This window comes from Protopterus annectens, chromosome 4.part0, assembly GCF_019279795.1.
Source record: "Protopterus annectens isolate FY-2018-M chromosome 4.part0, PAN1.0, whole genome shotgun sequence".
Classification (NCBI taxonomy): domain Eukaryota; kingdom Metazoa; phylum Chordata; order Ceratodontiformes; family Protopteridae; genus Protopterus; species Protopterus annectens.
In genome coordinates this window covers 1,212,411,443-1,212,435,741 of record NC_056733.1, presented here as the reverse complement: position 1 = coordinate 1,212,435,741, position 24,299 = coordinate 1,212,411,443, and the positions used below count along the sequence as shown (strand labels likewise).

Here is a 24,299-nt window from a genome sequence, read left to right as displayed (position 1 = left end):
TATATAATAATTTTCTAAAGCCTGTAATATATATTCTATACATTTTTCCATACTTCAATTTCTCCTCCTGTCTTCCATTGGAAAAAGAAAAAAAAATGTTATCCTTATTTTTAAATTCAATCTGACATTCAGACTATTTTTTATAGAAGTCCTTCATGGTTATGTGATCCTTCCACAATTGGAATACCTCCCACTCTCCAATTTAATCCCATAATTTCTTATTTATTCTTTTTATTTCCTTTCTTATCTTACTATACTCTCTTTCTTCCAGCACCTCTAGCCATACTGAAAAATGGTCAGAAAAACCCTCACAACTGTATCACCATCTGGTAACCCATACCTTCCAATAATGCAAAATAATCAATTTGTTCCACACAGCTAATTTACCAGATTTTTATCACTTCCTGTATATTTTCATCTCTACCTTTCTTTTTTACATTTTCTCCATAAATTACAAAGTCCCCTGTAATTATTAATCACCACATAGTCTAATATTTGATGAAACAGACTCTCCCCTTCCTTGCTAGTTATATATGTATATTCTATCTTCTTCCGGCTTTTCCCAGTTAGGGGTTGCCACAGTGAATCACCTGTCCGCTCATAATTGGCAGTGGAGTTTTTTTTTACAGTGTCTAGTTGCCAGCCCGGCGCCCAACCTTCCACTGAAGGCACACACATGCACGCATTCACACCTAGGGCCAATTTAGAGTGTCCAATCCACCTACGGCATGTCTTTGGGATGTGGGAGGAAACCGGAGCACCCGGAGGAAACCCACGTGACCACAGGGAGGACATGCAGACTTCGCACAGTAGGCACCCCAGCTGAGGATCGAACTGGAGAACCTCTTGCTGTGAGGTGGCAACACTAACCGCTGCACCACTGTGGCCATGTATATAATGCTATAAATCTGTAAACATAGTCTTTCCACCTCACATTCACAACAGTTAACTTTCCAGCCCTTACCTATGTTATATCTAGTATATTGACTGTTTTTTTATACACCACAGTCACCCATGAACAACGTTCACTTCCTAAGGTCCATGTTATATTTCCACCTACAGTTGTTCTATTTGCAGCCTTTCTTCAGTTATTAGGAATCTTACATCTTCTCAACAGAATAACACCCACATATAATTTAGCACACCATTTCAATATGAGAAAAGTCCCCACAAAAGAAATATGATTTAAGCTGCCCAGCATAGCTTAATGTCCCTCTATGAACAGAGACAGTAACACTTGGAATGTGTTTCAGCATGCCTTTTTTCAAATTTCTAAACAGCTTCCAACCTCCACTCTCTATTCCATAAGTTTCCTCTCATCTCTGACTTTCACAATATTATAAACAGTTTCAGACAGACCCTGAATGCATTTTTTAATATTGCCTTCTTCCAGCATATCAGTTCTGAACTGTAAAGTAATATTTTTTAACATTTAAGTTACTTTACTGGGAAAAAAACTCACTCAGACCCAGCCACAGTCTGCTGTGAGGGAAAGGTTAGTTTGCTTTTACTTTCTTATATTTTGTATTGCTTCATTGCCTTCTTCTGTTTTGTATATTGTGAATTATTTTCTTTAAACTGTTTTACTTGTTTCTTCTTTTAACTGCATATTTAAAGTAGGAAAGAGACCACAAATGTGCCTCTTGTGAGTCACACAGAAATTGGAACAGGTCAATTAAGGTTAATTATCTGTGAACGGAACTAGGAATGAAACCTTCTATTTAAAGGGTAAAATAAAACATTTCAAGGTTTTACAGGAAAAGCTCACCCAAACTCTGCCACAGCTTGCTTTGTGGGAAAGGTTAGTTTGATTTTGATTTCTTGTAGTTTGCCTTACATCATTGTCATCTTCAATTTTGTATATTGTGATTTATTTGTTTTTACTTTAATTCTGCTTTTAATTGCATATTTAAACTAAGAAATTGATGACCGCTCTTTCTTTTGTGAGCCACACAAAAGTTTTCCCCACCCTCCTACCCTGGTACTGTTGTGTTTTTAAACTCAGCTGTCTTTCTAGTTAATGCTCCTTAAGTTAATTTGACATCATATTTCCTGCCCTCTCCTCTTTTGTTGGCTTTTGTGAGTAAGCACAAAATTATCATTTTGTGAAATCATTACCCTTCAGATATTTAAATGTATTGGCCATCCCACTGTATTCCATACAGCCAGAATACAAAGTACCCATCCTCTTCCAGTCTATCTTGCTCTTCTAAAATTAGTGTCTCTCAACTTAGATATCTAAAGCTTAAGTTATCCCCTCTTTCATATCTAACTGCTTAGTACACAATGCGGTTCTTAGGATACCAGCCAATTTTACCATTTTACCTTTAAAATCTGTAACATCTTACTCCAAGACCACCAGGTATTAAAGAGACCACATTCTGCCTTTCAATAGTCATCTTAGTGCTTCTGTTTTTCTCCTGGTGAGAGAAGGAGCATAGGATCATTATTTCCTAGAGACTGCTGATCACTGGGAAGCCTAATGACTGATTCATAGGTGCCAGCTTGGAATTTGTGCTTATATTTTGCTCCTGGTGAGAGAAAGAGCAGAGTGCATTGATTCCTGACTATTTCTGATTGGGAAGTGAGGGTCTGTGTTTGACCTTTCTCATTAGTCTGGTTGCTATTTAAGGCATCTAAGAGGCTACAGGAAGCCTACAGACCCTTGCATCATCTTGGACAAGACTGTTGATCATCAGAGACTGTGGCCTGCTTATCATCTTGGGTTTGGTGCTACTGTTTGGCTTCTGGTTTAAGAAGAAACAAAGGAGCATTTTATCCCAGCAGCATGAAGCTTTGGTGAGACCAGCACTAGTAGTAGCCAGGCAGTAGCCATTCAGGTAAATTCCCTTTTTCATCATTCTTGACAAAGCTAATTCTTTCTTTTCAGTAAGTACTGCTTGATTTGCTGTTGTCTAACCTAACTTCAGAATATATCCCTAAATACTTAATCCATAAATCATTAGGGTCTACTTATTAGTTTCCCCACCAGTGCCGTGTATAGTGCACCTTAATTTGCCATTTTTCCTGTAAAAGCACCCTTGACATTTCACCACTACCTAGTTGCACACAGCATAACTAGTTTGCAGTGACAAGTACTGCCCCCAGTGTTGCAAACCAAATACTCATAACACTACTTTCTGTTCTCACTCCAGCTGTCTGATCAGTAAAAAAAATGGTTTGTTTCCATGGTTAGGAACTTTCCCGCTATCTCTGTGACCAGCTTGGTGGATAAGGGCATCCCGAGGCAATGTAGAAATTGCCTCATGTTTATTGACAACCAGTTAATTCTCAAACAAATGATATGTTATGTCAGAGATGTATTTACACAATTTCACTGGAGACAAAGCTCTCACATAAATGCACTTCTAATGTCAATCAGGTTGCCAGTAGTGCACACTCTGCACCCATCACATACAGTTCAAAGCAGACATATAGACCTGCATATGCTGAGACACTTATATGTAACCTTACTAAACCCCAAATACCTCATAAATGAAATAAACATAAATACCATCAGAAGCTCCAAATGCACTCTAAGAAACAGCCACATCAACACATGCAGCCACATCTCATGAAGTTTCCACTTCTAAGCCCATAAGGCAAGTTACCACACAGTACCACATTCTCCTCAATGGAGACTCCATTGTGAGACACACTGATGTCCCTCTCACCAAGCTGAGTAATGTGAAAGTCAAGGTCAGTTGCTTATCAGGGGCCAGGATCCACCACATTACACATGCACTCAGGTCAATGGACCAAAAGTACCAGTATGATTCAGTCATAGTCCATGTAGATGTAAATAACCCGAGATGTACCTCCCTAGACCATATGAACAGACATCATGGATCTCTTAGAATGTGTGTCCCAGTCTGGTATGAGCCTATCACTGAGCAGCATTTTACCTTCTCCTAGGATGATGCCACCATATGAACAGAAGATAATTTACTTTAATAACTGGCTTAGTTTCTGGTGTCATTTTAAGGGGGATGCAATATTTGTCAGCATGGAAGGAGATGGTTAACAGACCATGCATATGCAACAATGTTCTCAGGGTTTATGGGGGCTTTCAAATATTAGCTAAAACATTGTCCTTCCCCATAGTGCCTATTTCAGGCAATGCCAAACTACAAGTACATCCGACAATAACAAATGAAAACCAAGAAAATCTAAAGGTGTTACTGCTCAGTGCTAGGAGTCTAAACAAAAAACTCCACTCCCTACAAGCTCTCCTTACCCTAGAGAATGCTCACATATGTGCAGTCACTGAGTCATAGTTTAAAGCCACAGAGAACACAACAGCAGTGCAAAGCTATAATGCCTTCCACACATGTACACAAGCTACTACACACACAGGGTCTGTAGGTGGAGGTTTCTCAATCTACACCAAAAATGAGTATACCTCAAGGCTGGTCAAACAGGACAATGCACTTGAGCTTCTCTATATTCAAACCACCATAGGGAAATTCGCACACCACTTCCATGCAAGCTATAGGTCCCTCTTTATGACCCAGGAAACCCATAACATATATTTAAACTTAATAGAAACACTCATCATCCAACCCAATACCATAATCATGGGTAATTTTAATTACCCAACTATTAACTGTAAATAATCTACAACACCAAACATACAGGTACAGAGATTCCTGGATTTTGTAAACATAAACTTCATGGACCAGATTGTAAACACATTAACCAAGTGTGCAAACATACTGGATCTGGTCTTCACTAATATGGGACAGTGCTGGACACCCCCGGTGTAATGTCTTCTCTGGTAAGATCAAACCACAAAATGGTCTCCTTTTAAGTAAAAATAAAAACTGGAACCCCAGCTAACCCTAGGATATTCAGGAACTACTCTAAGGCTAAGTAATAACCTGAAAAAAATGCAAGCCCCCATAAACCATGAGAACACTGCTGCCTACATGGAACTGTTCACAGAAACCCTATACAAGCATTTTAATGGTTGCATAAAAGCAGCTGTACCCACAGGAAGAAGTACAGAACTAACTCAAAAAACAAGCCACCCTGGTGAAACCACAACATCAACAGGCTGCATAACAGAAGGAAGAAAACCATGCTAAAACTAGGAGGTGCAGCACCCAGCAAGATAGAAGCACTCTCATCAAGCTAAAAAAAAAAATAACTCAGAGGACAAATAAAGTCTACCAAAGCCAAATTTGAGATGCATTTGGCCTCCCAGGTTAAGGACGACCACAAGACATTCTTTAGCTATGTCCACACCCTCAAAAGCAAAACACAATTGTGTCCAGAGTTTATTGGTAATGGAGCGACCTATACGGAGTCAGAAGTATAGTCCAAATGGAGAGATGGGGGGTCCAAATGGAGAGATGATAAATCAGCAAGCAAAAGAGAGTAGTATTGCTGGAACTGAATTCATCCTTAAGTCTTGATGAGTACCTTCATGAGGTGGACCCTGTTTTTCACAAAATCTAACCAAGACAACACTGATATATAGATTGTATTGTATATAGCATATATCATGGACAGAAGTAGGTTAAAAAATGAAAAGATTGCTGGGAGCACAAGACCCAGGATAAAAAATTGCCCAATCCTGGAAGGCACACTGGTGCCAGGGCTGAAAAAAAATGTCAGTGTAGAATCCTCAAGACACATAAACATTCCTACAATGGGGCCAGGCCAGGCCCAGGGGATGATGCCCCCCCCCCCCATTTGATGAAGGAAATTGATAGGCCAAAAAAGAACCATTAAGACAATAAAGTGGACTATTGAGGATAAGTAAGAAATTCTGTATTGTTACTATTATGCAAGTAACCCAGAATTTCCAGACAGAAGAGAAAACCGAAATTAGAGGAAAGAAAAATACTTGCAGAACAAAAACTGTCAGAAGCTTCAGATAAAAAATTGTGTTCATTAATACAACAGATTTATGAAAAACATTATATGGACCAAGAAACCTTGGGTCATTTGGAAAAAGAAGTGACTTTGAAAGTACAAAATATAAAGAATAAAATCTCGAAAATGTTGAAAGATATAAAAAAAGAAATATGGACATGGTAAAGAAAGAGATATCTGATATGGTGCAATATTTAGGCAAAGGAGAAAGCCAAATTATTCAATACAAAAAAAAACCAGCCCCAAAGATCTTCAAAGAGAAATACAGGCAAAGGCATAAAATGTCTCAATACAAAAAATAAGATTACAAAGAGGTAATGTAGAAGAGAAGATTAGTAAAGTAGAAGTTAAAAAAGTAGAAGTTGAAGTTGTGGAATACCTGCAAAGTGAAGGATTTAGTGTAGAAAGTATAGCACAGGTTATATCACAGCATGATAGAACAATGAGTCCCCCAACTAAGGAGAAACAGGAGAAGTAGAAATATGGACATGGGAAAGAAAAAAAATATTTAATTTATTTATTTATTTATTTTATTTTATTTTACATTTGCTAGCCGGGTATGTCAAACTGAGCTGAGTAGCCCTTTTTCAGTGGAGGCCCGGGGAGAAAAGCTTCATAAAATAGTCAGTTACACCTTATACAAAACCATTAATAAAAGGCCAATAGTTAAACAATTATACAATCCATTAGTAAAAATATGATACAGGTGGATATTAATAACAAGATTATAACAAAGGTTTACAATACACTGTACAACAATTGAAAATGAGAGAAACATTCACAGTTATGTGTTCAAGGAGAATAAGAAATGCAGTCTATGGATGTGAGATAAGTGTTAGGGAGACCAGACATCTAATATTATATGAGAGGATTTGTCAAATAAAAGTTAGGATTAAATTTTATTGAATGAAGCATAAGGGGGTAAGAAGTTTTGGTTGAGAGGTACTATTTTTAAGTAGGCTAGGAAGATGGAGGGTGAAGTAGGCTAATACAAAGTACAATATTTATGCAAAGGAGAAAGCAAAACTAATCAATACAAAAAGAGCAGCAACAAAGATATTTGAACAAAAATGCAGGCAAAGGCCTTCAGGTATGGAAAATCTTAAAATACAAAAAATAAGAAAACAAAGAGAAAAGGTAGAAAAGAGGGTTAGTATTGGACAAATTAAAGAAACAGAAACTGTAGTTATGGATTACCTGCAAAGTGAAGAATTAAATGTAGAAAATCTAATTGATAACATCACAGCAGGATGGAGCAACGGATCTCCAAATTTAGAAGAAACCATTGGAGTGTAAAACATCTGATCAGTTGCCATATGAGGATATTTTGGAGACTTCCATAGGAAACCAGTACAAAAGCTCAGCTGGAATTGCACAGCAAGGGAAGGAACAGGAAACTGTGACAAGTCTGACCCAGTCAGTGTTGTAGAGTGATAGGCCAGTGAGTTCCCATATGAAAGATCAACAGATGACACAGGATGAAACTGAACAGAATGTGGCACAGGAAGATGCTCTTGAATGTTCTATAGAATGCCTGCAGGAAATGGAGAACAAAGAATGTGCCCTCAGTTTAGAAGAAAATTATCTAAGAGAAGACTTGCTTGATTTAATAGAGATGGATAGACATATTAAGATCAATGAAAGAAATAGACTACAGAAAGTCAATAAAACCCAAAAAGTTAGCAGTTTGATGAAATGAACACAGTAATTAGGACTGTTCATAGAGATTCATGTGATATAACAGAAGTAAATAGGATATATTACTGTGCAGTTAAATGAATTACAGATAAAGGCTTACCACAAAAACACAGGGTAGTAAAGAAAGGAAGGGGAGAAACCAAATGCCATCATGGAAGTATCAAATAGAGAAAACTATAAAGCAATTAAGACAAGAAGTGTCACTGTTAAAAGAGTATAGAAGAGGGAACAGATCAACAAAAATACTCAAAAAGATAGGTGTGATAAAAGTACTGCACAGTATCGGAACAGGTACGGATCTGTTATGCACTATCACAAATAATAAACTAAAAATATCAGCACAGGCAAAAAACTTAGAAGACATGCAGATAAATATAAAGGAAAAGTACAAAATAAGCAATTTATTGATGATCCAAAAGAGAATTGGGAAGCAAGGCAAAAGGAATTGAAACACCACCAAAAAAGAAGAAATAGATACATTTTGAAGAAATATCTGTGAAGATCCTGTGGAACATAACAAAGATGCTAAATGGATAGAAAAGTAAAAGAAAGAATAATAGGTTCAAATGTTCTGGATATGAAATGGGATGAAGTAACAGCCAGATAGACTGAAACAAAGTTAAGAAAAGCTGCAAATTGGAAAACCCCAGACCCAGATGCAGTACCTAATTTCTGACTAAAAGTATTAACACCTTTACATGAAGATTTAGCCATGAGTAAGAACTATTTATATGCATATGTTAAACAGACACCATCCCGGTTAACAACAGGAAAAACAATATGCCTACTTAACAGCAAACCTGCAAGCTATTCTAAAAACTATAGGCCAATATCTTGCCTTCCGACAACATATAAAATATACACTAGAATTGATGCTGACAGAGTTTATAGTCATTAGAAGAAAACTCAGTCATGGAAATAGAACATAAGGGTAACAAAAGAAAGTCATAAGGAACAAAGGATCATTGGTTGTCATAATGGAGAACTGTAAAAAGGGGAAGAATCTAACTATGGCATGGACAGATGACAAAAAAGCATTTAATAGTATTCCACATTCATGGATAAAAGAGTGCTTAAAATGTATAAGATACACCCTATACTGACCGATTAAATTGCAGTGACCATAAAACAGTGGCAAACCACTTTGCAGCTAAACCATGATAAAGAACAAATTATTATTCCAGGGATAAAAATTAAAAGGAGGATATTCCAGGGTGACTCTTTTCATCATGGTTCTTCTGTCTTGCCCTTAATCCATTAAACTGTTTACTTAGATTAGGACATAGCTACAATTTGGCTCCCACAAAACAACAAAACATGCAGACTTCTCATCTTCTTTTTGTGGATGATTTAAAACTGTGCAGTTCATCAGTTGAGGAACTGAAAGCACAACTGCAAGTGGTCAAAACTTTTTCAAATGATATAAGACTGTCATCTGGTCTTGATCAGTGTGCAAATGCAACCTTTAAAGCAGGAAAGCTGCAGCACCAAAAATATATCAGTTTGGGACAAGAATGTGAGATAAAAGAACTTGAGCAAGAGGGAGTGTAAAAATATTTGAGAATTGACAAAGGATCAATAAAACATGAACAAATATAAATAAAACTTAGTAAAGAATATTTTAGAGGACTGACATTTATACTAAAAACAGTGTTGATACCTAGGAAAATGTCCAAGCTATAAACCAATTTGCTCTTCCTGTCCTAACTTACAGTTTTGAAGTGACTGACTGGCCCCAAAAGGTGTTGGATCTATTGGACAGGAAAACAAGAAGGATGCTTCATGCTCATCAAATGATTTATAAAAAACATTGTATACCAAAACTATATAATCTCCATTCTGAAGGAGGTAGGGGCCTCCTCGAAATTGATTACACGTATAGATCTGCAATCCTAGGACTGCATACAACTGCCCTCACAAGACCCAAATGTAGTAAAAGTTTTAAAACATGAGAATAAATATAAGATGACTTCCCTGTTTAGTTTAGCAGAAGCATATCAGTGTCAAGTGGGAATGGAATCAAACCAGAAGTAGATAAAATTTGGCAGCAACTGAATGTGCCAAAAAACAAAAGAAAGAATATAAGGTGAAGGATCAGATGAGAAGGCAAGAAATATAAAAAATGCATAAATATTTATTTATTTATTTATTTTATTTCCAATTTGATTACCAGGGAAGTCCACTGGGCCCAGAGAGCCCGTTTTCAGTGGAGGCCCGGGGAGAAAAGCTCCATGAAACAGAGTACAGTAAAGATAGCAGTCCAATAAAAATCGAAGTACAAGTAAAAATACAGATCAAATAATATAAAGCATGACCAATATTGCCCATAGTGGAAAAATATCATGCAGATACATTTTAACAAATTCACACAGTTAAAGTCAAAAGTCAAAACCTATTTCCAGTATTTACAGAGTGTGAGAGATCGTATGGGAATTAGTTATAGAAGGTTATAGTCAGCTATAAGGTGCTTAGGAACTCAGGAGAATACCCTCCCAGGGGCTTTTGTAAAGAGTTCTAGATAGGGAGAATGTAGTTACATTTCCATTTGGAGGGGAGGTAGGTGTAAAGCTGAGCTTTGAAGTTGTTTGTGTTTGACATTGTCCTTAGTGTGGAAGGTAACGAGTTCCATTTCTTACCTAAGGAGGAGAGGAGAAGTTGTCCAGCAGGACGTTTAGGTTTGTGGACAGCAATTAAGTTTTCGTGTTCAGATCTGAGAGCTCTATTTGGGGTGTATGGAGGAAGGATGTTAGAGCGGAGCATTTGGTTGGATTAAATATTAGTCTATGTGCTGTAGTGCGCTGGAGGAAGTCCAGGTAGTTTGTGAATTCTAACCAGTTGAGGGATTGGAGGGTAACACAGTGATGAGTGGAATGTTTGGCTTTGGTGTCAAATTCAGAAATGTTGCTATAGCAGCTTTCAGGTTTGGAAGTGATGGAAGAGAATAGGTTAGTTAGTAGCAGGGAGGGAAGGAAGTAAGAGGAGGCCAGAGTATGCCTGGTAGAAGTAGAGAGGAAGTGGTGGTTCCTGTATAGCATACCTAGTTTTTGGTGGGTTTTCTTTATATTTTGCTGAATATGGATGTCAAATTTGAGGTGTTCGTCTATAGTTACACCAAGTAGTTTGGCAAAGGGAACAACTTCGATCGTAGAGTTGCTTTGGCTAAGGACTTGGAAGGAATTTTTATCAAAAGAGAAAGATTTTGAGGGTGTGAATAGTAGTATTTTAGATTTGTTAGCATTGAGAGAAAGATGATTCTGGTGCATCCAGATCTCAGTAGTTGAGAAGGCAGGCTGAGTTTTAGATAGGAATTCAGGGAGGTTAGAAACAGAGCAGACAAGTGTAGAGTCATCTGCATATTGGATGACTTTGGCATTTGGAATATCAGAGTGAAAGTTATTGATAAAGATATTAAACAGCATTGGTCCAAGGATGGACCCCTGTGGTACTTCGGTAGGGGTGGGTAAGAAAGGTGAGGTGCCTTTTTTCCATTTCACAGCCTGAGATCTATCTGACAGATAGCTTGAGAACCAGGAAAGAGTGTTTTGGGAGAGATTTAGGTTTGAGTGGTGACTTAGAAGGTGCTAAGAAGAAGGAAGAAAGCCAGCGAAAAGTTATCAGTGAAGCTGAGAACTAGCTCAGAGGTAAGGAGGCACTGGCATAAGGCACTGTGTGTGTGGAATTAGAAGGATGCAGATTGTTGACAGGGGATAGGAACTGAAAACAGGGCAGTAGCAGTTTAGTATAATATAATAAGTATCAATAGCACTAAAACAGGGCAGTGGTAAATTAATAGAACAGTTACAGTACTTTTGGCTTGTATTACAAGATAGGTAGTGGTTGAAAATGCCACCTGGTGGCCTAACTGAATAAGTATAATGGTAAGCTAAAAGCACTCAGAGGAGGGGGAAAGAGCCTAGGAGAGTAAAGGGAGATAAAATCCATGGTAGACTGCTAGCGAATGCCCACAGGGTTAATATAGGGTCTATATTACAACATAGAAGTTTCAAAACGTCTAATGTTCTAATATCGACCCCTATTCAGTGAAAGCTGAAAATATCGAAGCAACAGAAAAACAAATTTTTTCCTAGGGAAAAAATTTGGTTGTCCATTTCTGTTGCTTTGGTATTTTCAGCGCAGTGGTGGAAAGTTACGGGTCGGGTTCAGATAAGTGTGCAATTGAGTGCCAGTTAGGTTAGTTAGGGTTAGGGTGAGGGTTAGGTATGTGTGCAATTGTGTGGACGTGAGGGTTAGGGCAGGTTAGGTGAGTTAGAGTTAGGGCGCGGGTTAGGTATGTGTGCGATTGTGTGGACGTGAGGGTTAGGGCGAGGTAGGTAAGTTAGGGTTAGGGCGCGAGTGAGGTGAGTGTGCAATAGTGACGGACCTTAGGGTTAGGGTTTGGGTTAAGGTAAGTGGATAGTTATGGTGTGTGTATAGTTTAGTGTAGGGTTAGGTGAAAGATTTTAGGTATATATATATATATGTGTGGATTGCTGTTTGTTTGGTGTGCTTGTGTTGTGTGTATGTGTTTTGGAACAGCAATTTTTTTCCCTAGGAAAAAATTCACTGTTCTGTATGTTCGTTGTTTTCATCTTTCGCTGAATTGGGGTTGATATTAGAACATTCGAAGTTTTGAAACTTCAATGTTCTAATATAGACCCTTAATATACAACAGTGGTAAGTATAAGATATAGTTTTATTTTACAATAGGGTACATACACATTTAAAGTTCGTTCTTGGGGAGGCAGAGTGGTTACAGAAGCACTGAAGGATCCCCTTAGGTGAACTTTACAAAAATCGTAATAAGAATCACAAACAAAAACAATACCAGGTAGTACTTACATGCGAGCACACTACTGGGGATTCCTATGAAGCAAGGCAGAAAAGCTAAGTCAAAATATGGTGCCTTTCTACATCAGGTTTTTTGATACCTCTGTAATCAAGCAGGAGTGGGTGGGAGGTGTGCAGGTTCAAGATGGGGGAAGGGGGTAGACACAAAGTAATACAAGGTTGAGAGTCAGAAAAACTGGACTAGACCAGCTGCTAAAAAGAAAACAGGAAAACCAAGCTAAGTCAATTCCAGGTCAGTGTAGTGCAGTATCTTCCTAATAACCACAAATCTTATGCTACTAATCTAGTACAATGTGGTGAAAAGGACCACCACTTCCACAGGGAAAAACAATTGAAGTATGGGCTGCAGGTACATAGGTAAACTTTTTCCAAGAGAAAGTAGTTTTAAGTATTTGACCTAGGAGTACAATAGGAAGAGAAAAAGGTGGGGACCAGTAGTATGTACGTATACAGTGAAAGGGGAAAGAATCTTCAGTTTAGAGGACAGATTAACTACAACACTAGCATACAAATATAGTTGCAAGTACAGAAGACTATTGGAATATCCTTGTGTTGATCAGGGCTGAACACAGGAATGGTTAAGGAGAGGTGAATTTAAACCAAAAGGTAAAAGGTAAATATTGGCTGCTGAAGGTAGTGGATTATGTTCACATTGGTTTAAAAAGTCCATTGAACATGTGGGAGAAACGGACAAATTTAGGTTTTGTAAAACAGAATTAGAAACAGTTGCACACCTTTTTGCTGGTTGTGATATACTAATGGCAAAAGGACTGTATACTGAAAGGCATAATAATGTGGCAGGACTGTTGCATTGGGGATTGTGCAAATACTATAATAGTGAATTAACTGAAAAGCAGTGGAAACATGAGCCACAAAGCATTATAGAAAATTATGAAGTTTATATCACATGGGGTCACCCATTACCCACAGTTCAAAAAAATAAATATGAGAAAAGCAGTTATAGTAGTCCATGAAAAGAAGACAGAAGAAACGATCATTGAAATTGCTACACCTAGTGACTACAGTGTCTTATGTACAGAGAGGCACAAAGTCATAAAATACCAGGATTTGCAGGCAGAAATGAGAGCAACACAGCAGAAGGATACCCAGACAGTTCCAACAGTAGTAAGAGCAATGGGTCTTATAAAAAATAATTTACAATCATACTTAGATATGTTACCGATACATGTAACTCCATACAAATTGCAGGAGTCATTACTTGGCACATTGCAGGTGCTGGGAAGAGCACTTTGGCTAACATCAAAGACTGAAACGATGCTAATTTCATGATCTTTAATCATACTTTGACTTAGGAATGTAGTCCATTCCCATCATGGTGTTAAAAACCCAAAAGACTTGGAGAAATTAAAAAAAAGCCAGACGATATAGCAAATCTACTGGCCAGCAAATTCAGCTCCAAATTTACACCTCTCTCCCCCCAACCTCCCCTCAGAAAATACAATCAAATATAACTCCCCCTGCTATCATCAGGGAACTGGTCCTTAATGCTCTCTCTAAGGCCAAGAACATTGCATCAATGGACCCAGACAATATCCCATGATGCCTTCTAAGTATCATGAAACATGACCTATCCCCTCTGGAATTGATATTTAACTAAATCCTCCAAACAGACTTCATGCCTCATGACTAGAGAACTGCAACAGTCATCCCTCTGCACAAAGGTAAGTCATCTGCAGATGCATAAGTCTCATATGCAAAGCCATGGAAAGAATTATCATAAAAATGATCAATAATTGCACAGGAAAACTTCAGACACTGAACCCAACCCAGCTTGGTTTCATCAAGGGCAGGTCATGCCTACTCAACCTGTTGAAAGTCTTTGAGAAGGTCGCCAAAGCAAAGGATGAGGGCAAAATGGCTCACACTGCCTACCTTGACCTGGCCAAAGCATTTGACACAATACCTCATTCAGGCATTGTTGACAAGCTCAAGAGATTAGGTGTAAACTGTTATGTTACCCAGCTGATAGCCAGCTGGCTCACAGACAGGATCCAGGTAGTTAGAATTAAGGGGTCCACCTCTACAAAGAGACCATTCCCAAGCCAAGTGCCTCAGGGATTGGTCCTGGGATCGCTACTTATTGACATTTACTTTTCTGAAGTCAAGGCCAATGTCAGTGGCCTCTGGCTGAGTAAATTTGTAGATGACTGCAAATTAGGAGTGATCACAGAATTCTGCACCGACACAAATTTCCTCCAGGAAGGGCTAGCACAGACAAATAACTGGTGTCAGAACCATGGACTAAAACCAAATACCAAGAAATGCATTACAGTATCTTTTGCGGAGTCATCCGCCTCTGGTAACTGTCATATTGACAAAACACCCCTGAGAGTTTTCCCAGTAGTTTCGGGACTTGGGGACATACATATACAATAATCTAGCCTTAATCTAGTCTGCTGTAGGGATGAAATTATTCTATGTTCTGCAACTTATAAACAAAGGTGTGGCACCTAGGTCCAAGGAAGTTATTGTTCCACTGTATTTGGCATTCATCAGGCCTGTTATTGAGTACAGCGCCCCATTTGGTATGTCCCTAACCAGGCATATCCAACAACTGGAATGTCCACAGATGTTACTCACTAAAATAATAGAGGACATTAAGTATCATGTGCTGTACAGACCACCTCAAGGCCCTATCCCTGTTTGTCTCCTACAGGGTGTTGAGGGGAGATCTATACCTGGTATACAGGGCATTGTCAGACCCTACTCTGATGGACCTCCTGCATATCCACAAAACAAACAGCACCAGAATTACCCATTCTAAAGACTTAAACCTTGCCTGTGATATCAATAAGACCTGCTGAAAAGATATGTATGTATCCCAGAGACTATCTGTTCTCTGAAACAGGCTGCTCATCATTGTGAAGCAGAGTTCCTCCCTAACCGAATTAAAGTGTAACTTGGACAATTGGATGGGAAACAGGAAATTCATCCCAGGTTTGACAGCTATGTCTCTGATGGACACAGGAAGCCTGTAAATGGTTCATCTTCCAGGCCCCGGCTTGTAAATGTTTAATCCCCCAAGCCCCTGGTACTAGAACCTGTCAGAAATTTGGGATACATGGCTAGGCTTAAAAAGCCCTTGTGGTTGTTAGCCTAGTAAACACCTATGAACCTATAAACTTCTAGAAAACAAATAATTGTTCCATGGGTAAATGCCCTTCTTTTTGTTATATGGTTTTAGAAATTTCATTAGTCCACCAGTTTCAAATGTTAAGTCACAAAAAGTCCCAGTATATATAAAAGACAACATTTCTGGAGCTTTAAATCTCAGAACAGTTACCAAATATCTGTCTATTATGGTGTCTTTATTTGATCGTTTCTTCTTTTTAAATACAGTTTTACTTACAGTTTGTTGCTGCTCTACTTTTTTGCCTGCTGTCACTCCTGCACATGTTTTTGTTACTGCATTATCTGCAGTCACAAAACCAGACACCTTCTCAGTTTGTTGCTGCTTTCCTCTTTTACTTTGTCACTGCTGCAATGCATTTTGTGCCGCCACATCACCTAGTTGCATTTCTACATTACCATCCTCAGCAATTCCAAAAAAAAAGGTTATCTGCCATCTTACCCCAGGAAACAACAGAACTGTCCCTTGGATCATCCTGCTCAATTGTTTTTAATAGAACATCATCTGCAGGCCCTTTTGTCATGCATTCTGTTATCTGCACCACTTCAACAGACTAGCTTGAGACAACTAAACGCTGCTCATTTGTAACATCCACCACACAGCAATCTTTATTTGCATTCTGAAGCTCCAGTTATTAAAATACAGTGTTGTCCAAATTCTCATTTTCCACATCCAAACCCTCCATAGCCTTTCTTTCCTCCTCCTCCATGCTTCTGCTTCACTTAGGCCTCTTCCTTCCTGCTATAGCAGCCCTCCGGTACCATCTAGCAGCTCCAAAGAGTAAGGGAAGTTCTTCAGTGTCTTTTCTAAATTTACATTAGTAATATAAATACCAGCTTGGGTTTCTCCTGAAATAAAGCACATAACAAATGGAAATAATCTGACCAACAAAGGATAACTAACTAAATAAAATAAACTTACAAGAATCTTGGATATGCTTAATGACCTTAGTGACATCCCCATCCTTAGCTCAAGGGAGGCAGGATACTGCGATTCTCTCTCACCTCACCCAATTTTGATAGCACATAGTCAGTTTGTCTAATCACTGAATTGCCATTATGAATGGTTTTACAGTACGTTCTTTTTGGCTTTAAAAATTATTTTAGCACTAGAGCTTTAAACTTGTTTCTTGTGAGTTATGCCCAGTGACTCTGTGTCTATGAAATGTAGCAGTTCAAGGTAACGTGCAATAGAACCAAGAGGGCTTGGGAAGGGGACAAGTAAGTACCCCAGAGTAAGTTATGTTGGAGGTAGAGAGATACTCGGTGAGCATTTAATGTACAGATAGTTTTGCCTCTCATTTAGGTAGATGTGTGCATCATTCACACTTAGATTCACTGCCACTCCCCAACTAAAAGGAATCAGTAAGTATGCATCAATATAGGCTTTGTCTGAGGAGTGTGAATGCCAGATGGTTGGAGATGGAGAGTTTAGCTGTTCACTACATTCTTTGATCTAGGAGAAGAGTGTGTAGAATTAGGGTACAGAGGGTGGGGTGTTTTAAAAATCTATAGGGAGATTGCATTATTCACCTTATCTTGACTATGAGCTAAAAGGTGGCATTTCAGTCAAAATATGAAATGCAGCATTGTACAGGACAGACTTGCATGCTATGTTATAATTACCATGCAGATGGTTTTAAATGCAGACACCTGAAGTAGTGTGATAGGAGAGCAAATGCTCCTGAAAGGAGTATGTAATTGATAAAAGCTGTCTGATAACTTATCTACGGGTGGCCAGCATTCTAGGTCTGTGGAACACAAGAGGAGGGTAAATTAATTTAACTAAAAGGAAGTGCCTTCATAAAATTATATTGTTATGATCAGACACAAGTAATCCCTTTGAAGTTAAAAAAGCAACACAAACATTTGCTTCCTGGACCTAACCTAACACTTTTACAGTGCCAAGAAAAATACATAAAAAACTGCACTAAAAGAAGAGAAAAGGGTAAGAAAATCAAAACTATTCACGAGCAGTTTTACCTTATGAAAAAATGTTTGTAACCATTTGGGGTTTAAGGTATTTTTAATTAGGACTATAACGCATTAAGTTAGTGAATTGCTTCCAAAAGACTGCAAAACCTGTCATTTAAGTAGAGATCCATTTTATGTAGTTCTACATTAAAAAGGCTTCATCGTATTTTCATAGTCTGATTAAAAATGTCAAGCACTGTGGCATACAGGGATAAAAGTTTGATGATGATCAATATCAACTGGCTTCTCACTTATTTATTTATTTTATTTAACATTTGCTTACCGGAAAGTCCAACTTGGAACGAGCCAATTTTCAGCAGAGGCCTGGAGAAAAGTGATTCAGACTTGTAACACGGGAAGAAACCAGTGAAGCTGGAGGAAACTCATATAAACACAGGGAGGACACGCAGACTCCACACAGAAGGCACCCCAGCTAAGAATCAAACCGGAGGACCTCTTGCTGTGAGAAAACAATGCAAACTGCTACACCACTGCACCATCCTTGTGCTGGAAGAGACAGGCAGGGAGGGGTGGGATTCAGAGATTGGCACCAGTTTCACCTATCCTTGGGGAAGGAGAGTCGATAGCTGGCTAGTTGACTGCTGTCATGCACATGCAATCTGAAGCTCGCACTGCACTGCATTGAAATGGTCAGGACAGGGGATGTGTACTTGGTGATCCCAGAGTAGTGATAATGGTCATTACTGGAAATGTGTAACATCTGATGGAAATTGCTTTGGCTAGTATACCTGTCCAGATCAACTGTCTTGTAATATCCTAAGAAGACTATGGCATGTGGGTAGAGACATGCATGCATGCACACACACACACACACACACACACACACACACACACACACACACACACAGCAAAGACATAGAACTCTCCACAGAGATGCAGATACATCAGCCACCGGGATCTGTCTTTGTACTTCACTGAATGCATTGTCTTTGCTGAGGTACCAGCAAGAGCAAAAACACATCTCCGTGGCTGCCTAGGTGATGTCCCCTCTGGTCAGCTATCTCCGCCTTGCTGACAGTACCTGGTATATGGGATCAAATAAGATGAAGGCCAAGGAGAGGCATGATGGAGGGCCTGCATGGAAGTGAAAAATGTCTAGAAAAAAAGACCAAACCTTAAAAAAAAAATGCAAACTACAGGGTTCAGCACAAATACGTGCTCTGGTTTTCTCTATTTTCACAGGAGCACTATCAGTTTGTTAAACTAATGTTTGTTTCTTCCTTGGAAGCTGAAATGTACATTTTCTGTACTTACTAACCATCAAAGAATTAATCTGTTTTGAAGTATTTTTTCATCTTGTTTTGAAGTATTTTGTCATCTCTACATTTTCTAACCGTTGTATATATTATGTTCGTTTCTGCAGACTACAGAAAGAACAGAATGAAAAGCAGGATAACACGAGCATCATACAAAGTAAATGCTCTGAAGATGAAGATGGACAGAACAATAATATACTGAGACCAGATTATGTAGCCTGACAATTCATTGTTATAGCTTCAGCTAAAATCTATTGATAATAATAATAATAATAATAATAATAATAATAATAATGTAGCAGCTTAACTCCACTTTGCACCTTGTAGCCAAAACACAGGTACTAGGGTATATTTTACTGAAAATTATGTTAATAGCTATTTTTAGTAATACAGTTGTACAGTAGCTCAACCTGTCAATAATAATATACATATATATTTTGTGTCTTTATTTGATTAAATTAATACTATACAATTTATAAAGTTCTAACGGATAGCCATGACATACAGCGAAATTCAGCTGACCATAATGTTTAAGCTACAGCTGAGGAAATGTACTTTCGCAAACATTTTGCTTACAACTTTCTTTTGGTTCATGTATATATTAGAAGAAACTTTGCTAGGCGCAGGACATTTTTTAGTCTTTTTCATTTTTTATAAACTGCACGTGACAGTATGCAGGCATATTCATCTGCTGAGAAGGCTTCTGGTATAGCTTTTACAAATCATAACTGAGTTTTTTCCTGTTGGATTAATATTTATTAACTTCCTTAATGCCAGATAGATAGATATATACTATTTGTTTTTCATTTCTTCTTACTGAAGCAGTTTGGCATCTGAAATAATATGGAATGATACTAAAAAGCTGTACTGGTATGACATTATCATGTTAACTTTATTTAAAGGTTTTTATCAAAAATGTTCTCCCTCATTCTTGTTTGAATTCTTACCTTTTTATTATAATTATGTCTAGACCGAGTGAACACTGGAACTATAAAGGGCTTGAATGACTGATTTTAGGGTGATAACACTATAACATGACAAGCAATTAAGTTCCAAAGCAGCCATAATTTGTAGCATTGTTATGTACAAATATTTGAAATAGAAGTGAACGTTTGATGGGATTGTTCTCAGTCAGCATGTGTTAAATTGCCATATCATTACTTTTATTTGAAATACATAAAAAGATTTTGTTGATCAAGCATCCCATATTCGCCTTTATTTCTGAAGTTATTTTTGTAAACTCCTGATATTTTACTTTCAGTTAGACTCCATTATTTGCAAATGACGAGTAAGTAATATGCAAATCTGCAGTGGTATAACCTGGTGTATGTATATATATATATATATATATATATATATATATATATATATATATATATATATATAATATATACATAAAAATAGCAAACTAGAGAAACAACACACCCAAGCAAACCAAGACAAAACTGTGAATTAAAACCAAACTTGGTTGTCAGGCTCTAAGGCACCTCTCAAACTGGACAAAGACCACTGAGATGTATTTTTAGCACTTTTGTTTCCTTTATTCAAATTCACAGAACTTCATCAGAAAATACACTCACTAAAACAGCAATTTCTTCAATACATTTGTAAATACAACTTGTTAACTTGTTCTAATACAAAGAAGTGAAACTTATGGAACCCTGTACCCTGCAAGTTCCTTGGCAAAATTTGGGTTGGATTCAATAAAGCCTATACTAAGTGTACCCTGTTCTGAGGGAACAGACAACACAGACATAACTCACCCCTTCTTCCTCCTAATTTTAGTTTTCCTACTGATATTCTTGCAAATTTAAATGTTGACAGGGACTCATCTGGTTACCACAAAGTGTAGACTATATGTAAACTTAATGGAATCTTTCTGAGTGACTAGAAAGCACAAAAAATGTGATAAGAATTTTATTGAACACATATGTGTATGTATAGTGTACACTTCGTGTACACTTAGTGTAGGCTTTATTGAATCCAGCACTTTATCTTTAATAGTTTGTTCTGTTCCCATATCCTAAGTCTAAGTTTCCTAAAACTGCATCAGTGTTAAATAAAATATTTTGAGGCATGCAGTAATCTTTTTATTTTCCACAAGCCAATACTGGTGCCCATATTGTATAACATCACTGCATACTGTTTAATCAGTCCATTTAGCAGTAGTATTTATTGATTAATACCAATAACAGAAGAATTCCAGATTGCTTTCCCTGTAAGTTCAGAATGCTGTTAAACTTGTGCTGTTTCTTGAATTTATGCTGTATTGTTTAGCTCCCAAGACTAGTTACAAAAATACTTTAAATTCATGTTCAAATATTTAAGGAAAGTCACTTTATATACAAAAACACATTATAAAAATAAAGATTTAAGACAGAGACATGAAACGCATGTTCCCTAAAAAGGCTATTGCATCTCATAAGACTATTTGAAAGACCACTTTGTGGCATTGTCATGCAAATTTCCCTTTATGCAACAAATGTTAAACCAATATGAATATTGTATGTCAAATATTTTGCTCATTTTAAAGTGATGCATTAGCTCCAATGCATTTTGTGTCGCTTATGAAGCAGCTGTGTAGAGTGACTGAAGTTAGAATGTCAAGTATTCAATGTACATCTGTAGGTAGTAGGGTTCCTTTCAGAATGTCGAAATACTGAAACCTCAAATTTCATATGGTCAAGGCCATATGATCGAAGTTTCAGAATTTTGAAATTCTGAACGGAGATCTGCATACAGCTCAGAATGGGAGATTTCCCTTTTCCTCATCGTAGTGTAATCTCGGAGTTGGTATATTTAAGTAGAGGGGGTGCATAATCATTTAATTAGTTGTTTTTTGGGGGGGATTTGTTTTGGAATTTCAATATTCCAAAACATCGGTCATATGGTCTTGATCGTATGACATTCGATGTTTCGGAAGTTCGAAATTCCATAGTGAATCCATGTAGTAACATGGTACATTTAGGCAAGTCAAAGCCTTTATAAAGCTAATATCATGTCATGTTATTGAATTCCTCAGTACTAAGCATAAACTTTTTTGAAATATTTGTTTTTTTTTCTTCAGTGCAATGTTTCTTGACCACACATAAAATGTACTGAGTATTTCATTTAGCACAATTGTTTAAAATGCATTTTTGTTGAGTATAATCTATAAATTATTCAAGTATCACTACACTACTAATATTTTACCATTCTTTTCTAGATGGTTCCTAATATTTCCGCAGATTGTGAACATAATCATGTCTTTTCAGTCTGAAGTGTGCTTCTGTTTTAATGTTATCCTTCAGGGTTAACTATTAACTGTAAAATCTAAGTAGTACCCAAGTTAAAACAAGTACCAGTTGCAAAATGTTACTTTGTTACTCTTATGATACCATCCCTGTCATTATGCCTTTGGTACCCATAATGACCAACTATTGGCAATCTGACATAATAATAATAATAATAATAATACAATGAATATATGGCATTGCACATCTGAATTTTTGTATGAAAGTATATAGAGTTCATATTCTAGGACTGAACAAGTGGATAAAGATATAAATATATAGAGAAAATGTATATAGTTTGAAAAAAAAAAATATATATATATATATATATATATATATATATATATATATATTTCTAAATCTGCTTATGTTAGGGAACTAAATTACTTTGTAACCATGGAAGAAATTGATACATTTTATTTGAAGAACATCTTAGACAGTATCTTAAAAAATGCGAAACCTGTCACATGTTCACAGAAAATATTGACATGAATGAGAATGAACAGCAAAGCTGTAATACCTGTTTGTACCTGTAAGGTGGTGGTGTATTCTAAGACTGCAGAATTACACCTTGGAAATTGGAATTCAAGCAGATATTGAGCAACAACCCACCTCATCTACTGCAGAAATCCTGGCTACAAATAAGGACTTCCTGAAACCATGTGTTGATAGTAAATACACCAAGGTGAAGTTTGGCATTAATTTGTACTAAACATTAAATGAAGTATTGCATACTTACCCTAACTTCTTGTGTGCAACAGCTGTTCAAAAGACAAATGTTTTGGTATGAATGTTGAATTCAAACTCTTATATAGTTATATTAAAAGACAAGTAAAACAACTAGAGTCATTTTTATGAAAATCATAAAACTGAAATAGAATTCATGATACTTTAGGGGTAGAGTACATTTTGGGCAACATCATGAATCAAAAAGTGACTGGGGTAGTAATCCGAAGGGAGGAAGTGAGTCAGCTGATATGGTATTGCCACCACCAATGAATAAAAGCAAAAAAGGTAGAGGCATAAAAAAGAAAAAGGGGAAATTGCTGACAATGCACTACAAACCGAGTGCCTAATTGTTATCTCATCCCCTGCAATGCAGCTCTTTTGAATGTGCACCTTTAGCTCTTAGTGGGCGTGGCCTGAGCCTCTAAAAAAATTAAGTTGTCACCATACAGCTCTAACAAATACTCATTGACAGAGGTAAAAAATAAATATGGTTGTGTTTGCCATCATGTATGCTTCAAGATAAAATAGTCTGATGCCTTGTAGGTAGCATGGTTTGGGAATTATTAATGCAAATATGAACAAGCAATGTTTGACACCTAATTGCGCAGTAGGACGTAACTGCAGAAACACCTGTTGCACTCGGCTGTAATGAGTATTAAAAGGGTTGAATAAGTAAATGACATTTTTCATTCTCCACAACAAAGGAAATAAATGAGCTGATCTTGGTATAGGAGTGTGACGCACTTCAATCCGATTCTACTTATTTGCTTATTGATAAGGGTGGCCATACCAGAGCTTAGCTCAAATGGGTAAAGTCAGACTCCAGTAAAAGACTTTCCACAGGAAGCTTTCAATCTATCCAACTAAATAACTAGCCAATCTGTCCACCCTAAGTAAATTGGCAGATGGATAACTGAAAGACAAGATGAAAAATCAGACTTAAAGCCCCACATTTTAGAAGGTTGTATACTTGGGGCATAAGAAACATGTTGCAGAGAACAGAGTGTCAGAATATCATAGTTAGCCATCTAAGGCACCATACAATGAGATATCAAAAATTATATCTTGAATCTTAGTAAGCATCATGTTAGATGCAAGGAAATTGTTGTAGTGACAGAAAATAAACATATGATGAGAAAAAGTAATAACATTTTTTAGGTGATGTTGATTTATTGAGTTTTAGTAACAACCAGTAATTCAAGATAACTTTTTGTGACCTTTCTGTTCCCAAGCATAATTCAGTAGATGCAAAATCTGTAAGCAGCTCGATTAGTGTACTCAGGAGTTTAGCACTCAACATGAATAATAAAACATATTCATTAATTTATGGGAATATTATAACCTTAAACATCATTACTATTGTCAGAGTGGGTTACATTTGAGGTATACTGGCAATGGCGTTCTAGGTACCAAAATTACAAATGTAATAAAAGATTTTTAAAAGTCACACAGTTAAGATCGTAAATGTTTA

At 37.2% G+C, this 24,299-nt stretch overlaps 1 protein-coding gene across 3 annotated transcripts in view; it reads left to right on the top strand.

The window, feature by feature from the left end:
• The window catches only part of LOC122799824 (serine/threonine-protein kinase 32A-like), a 1,819,471-nt gene extending 1,799,450 nt beyond the window's left edge, over nt 1-20,021 (top strand). For all 3 annotated transcript variants that reach the window (XM_044069142.1, XM_044069143.1, XM_044069141.1), the window contains exon 13: nt 18,935-20,021. In XM_044069142.1, coding sequence (XP_043925077.1) covers nt 18,935-19,049 — 115 coding nt within the window. In that variant the 3' untranslated portion in view covers nt 19,050-20,021. The remainder of the gene's footprint in view (nt 1-18,934) is intronic.
• The last annotated feature ends 4,278 nt before the right edge of the window (nt 20,022-24,299 follow it).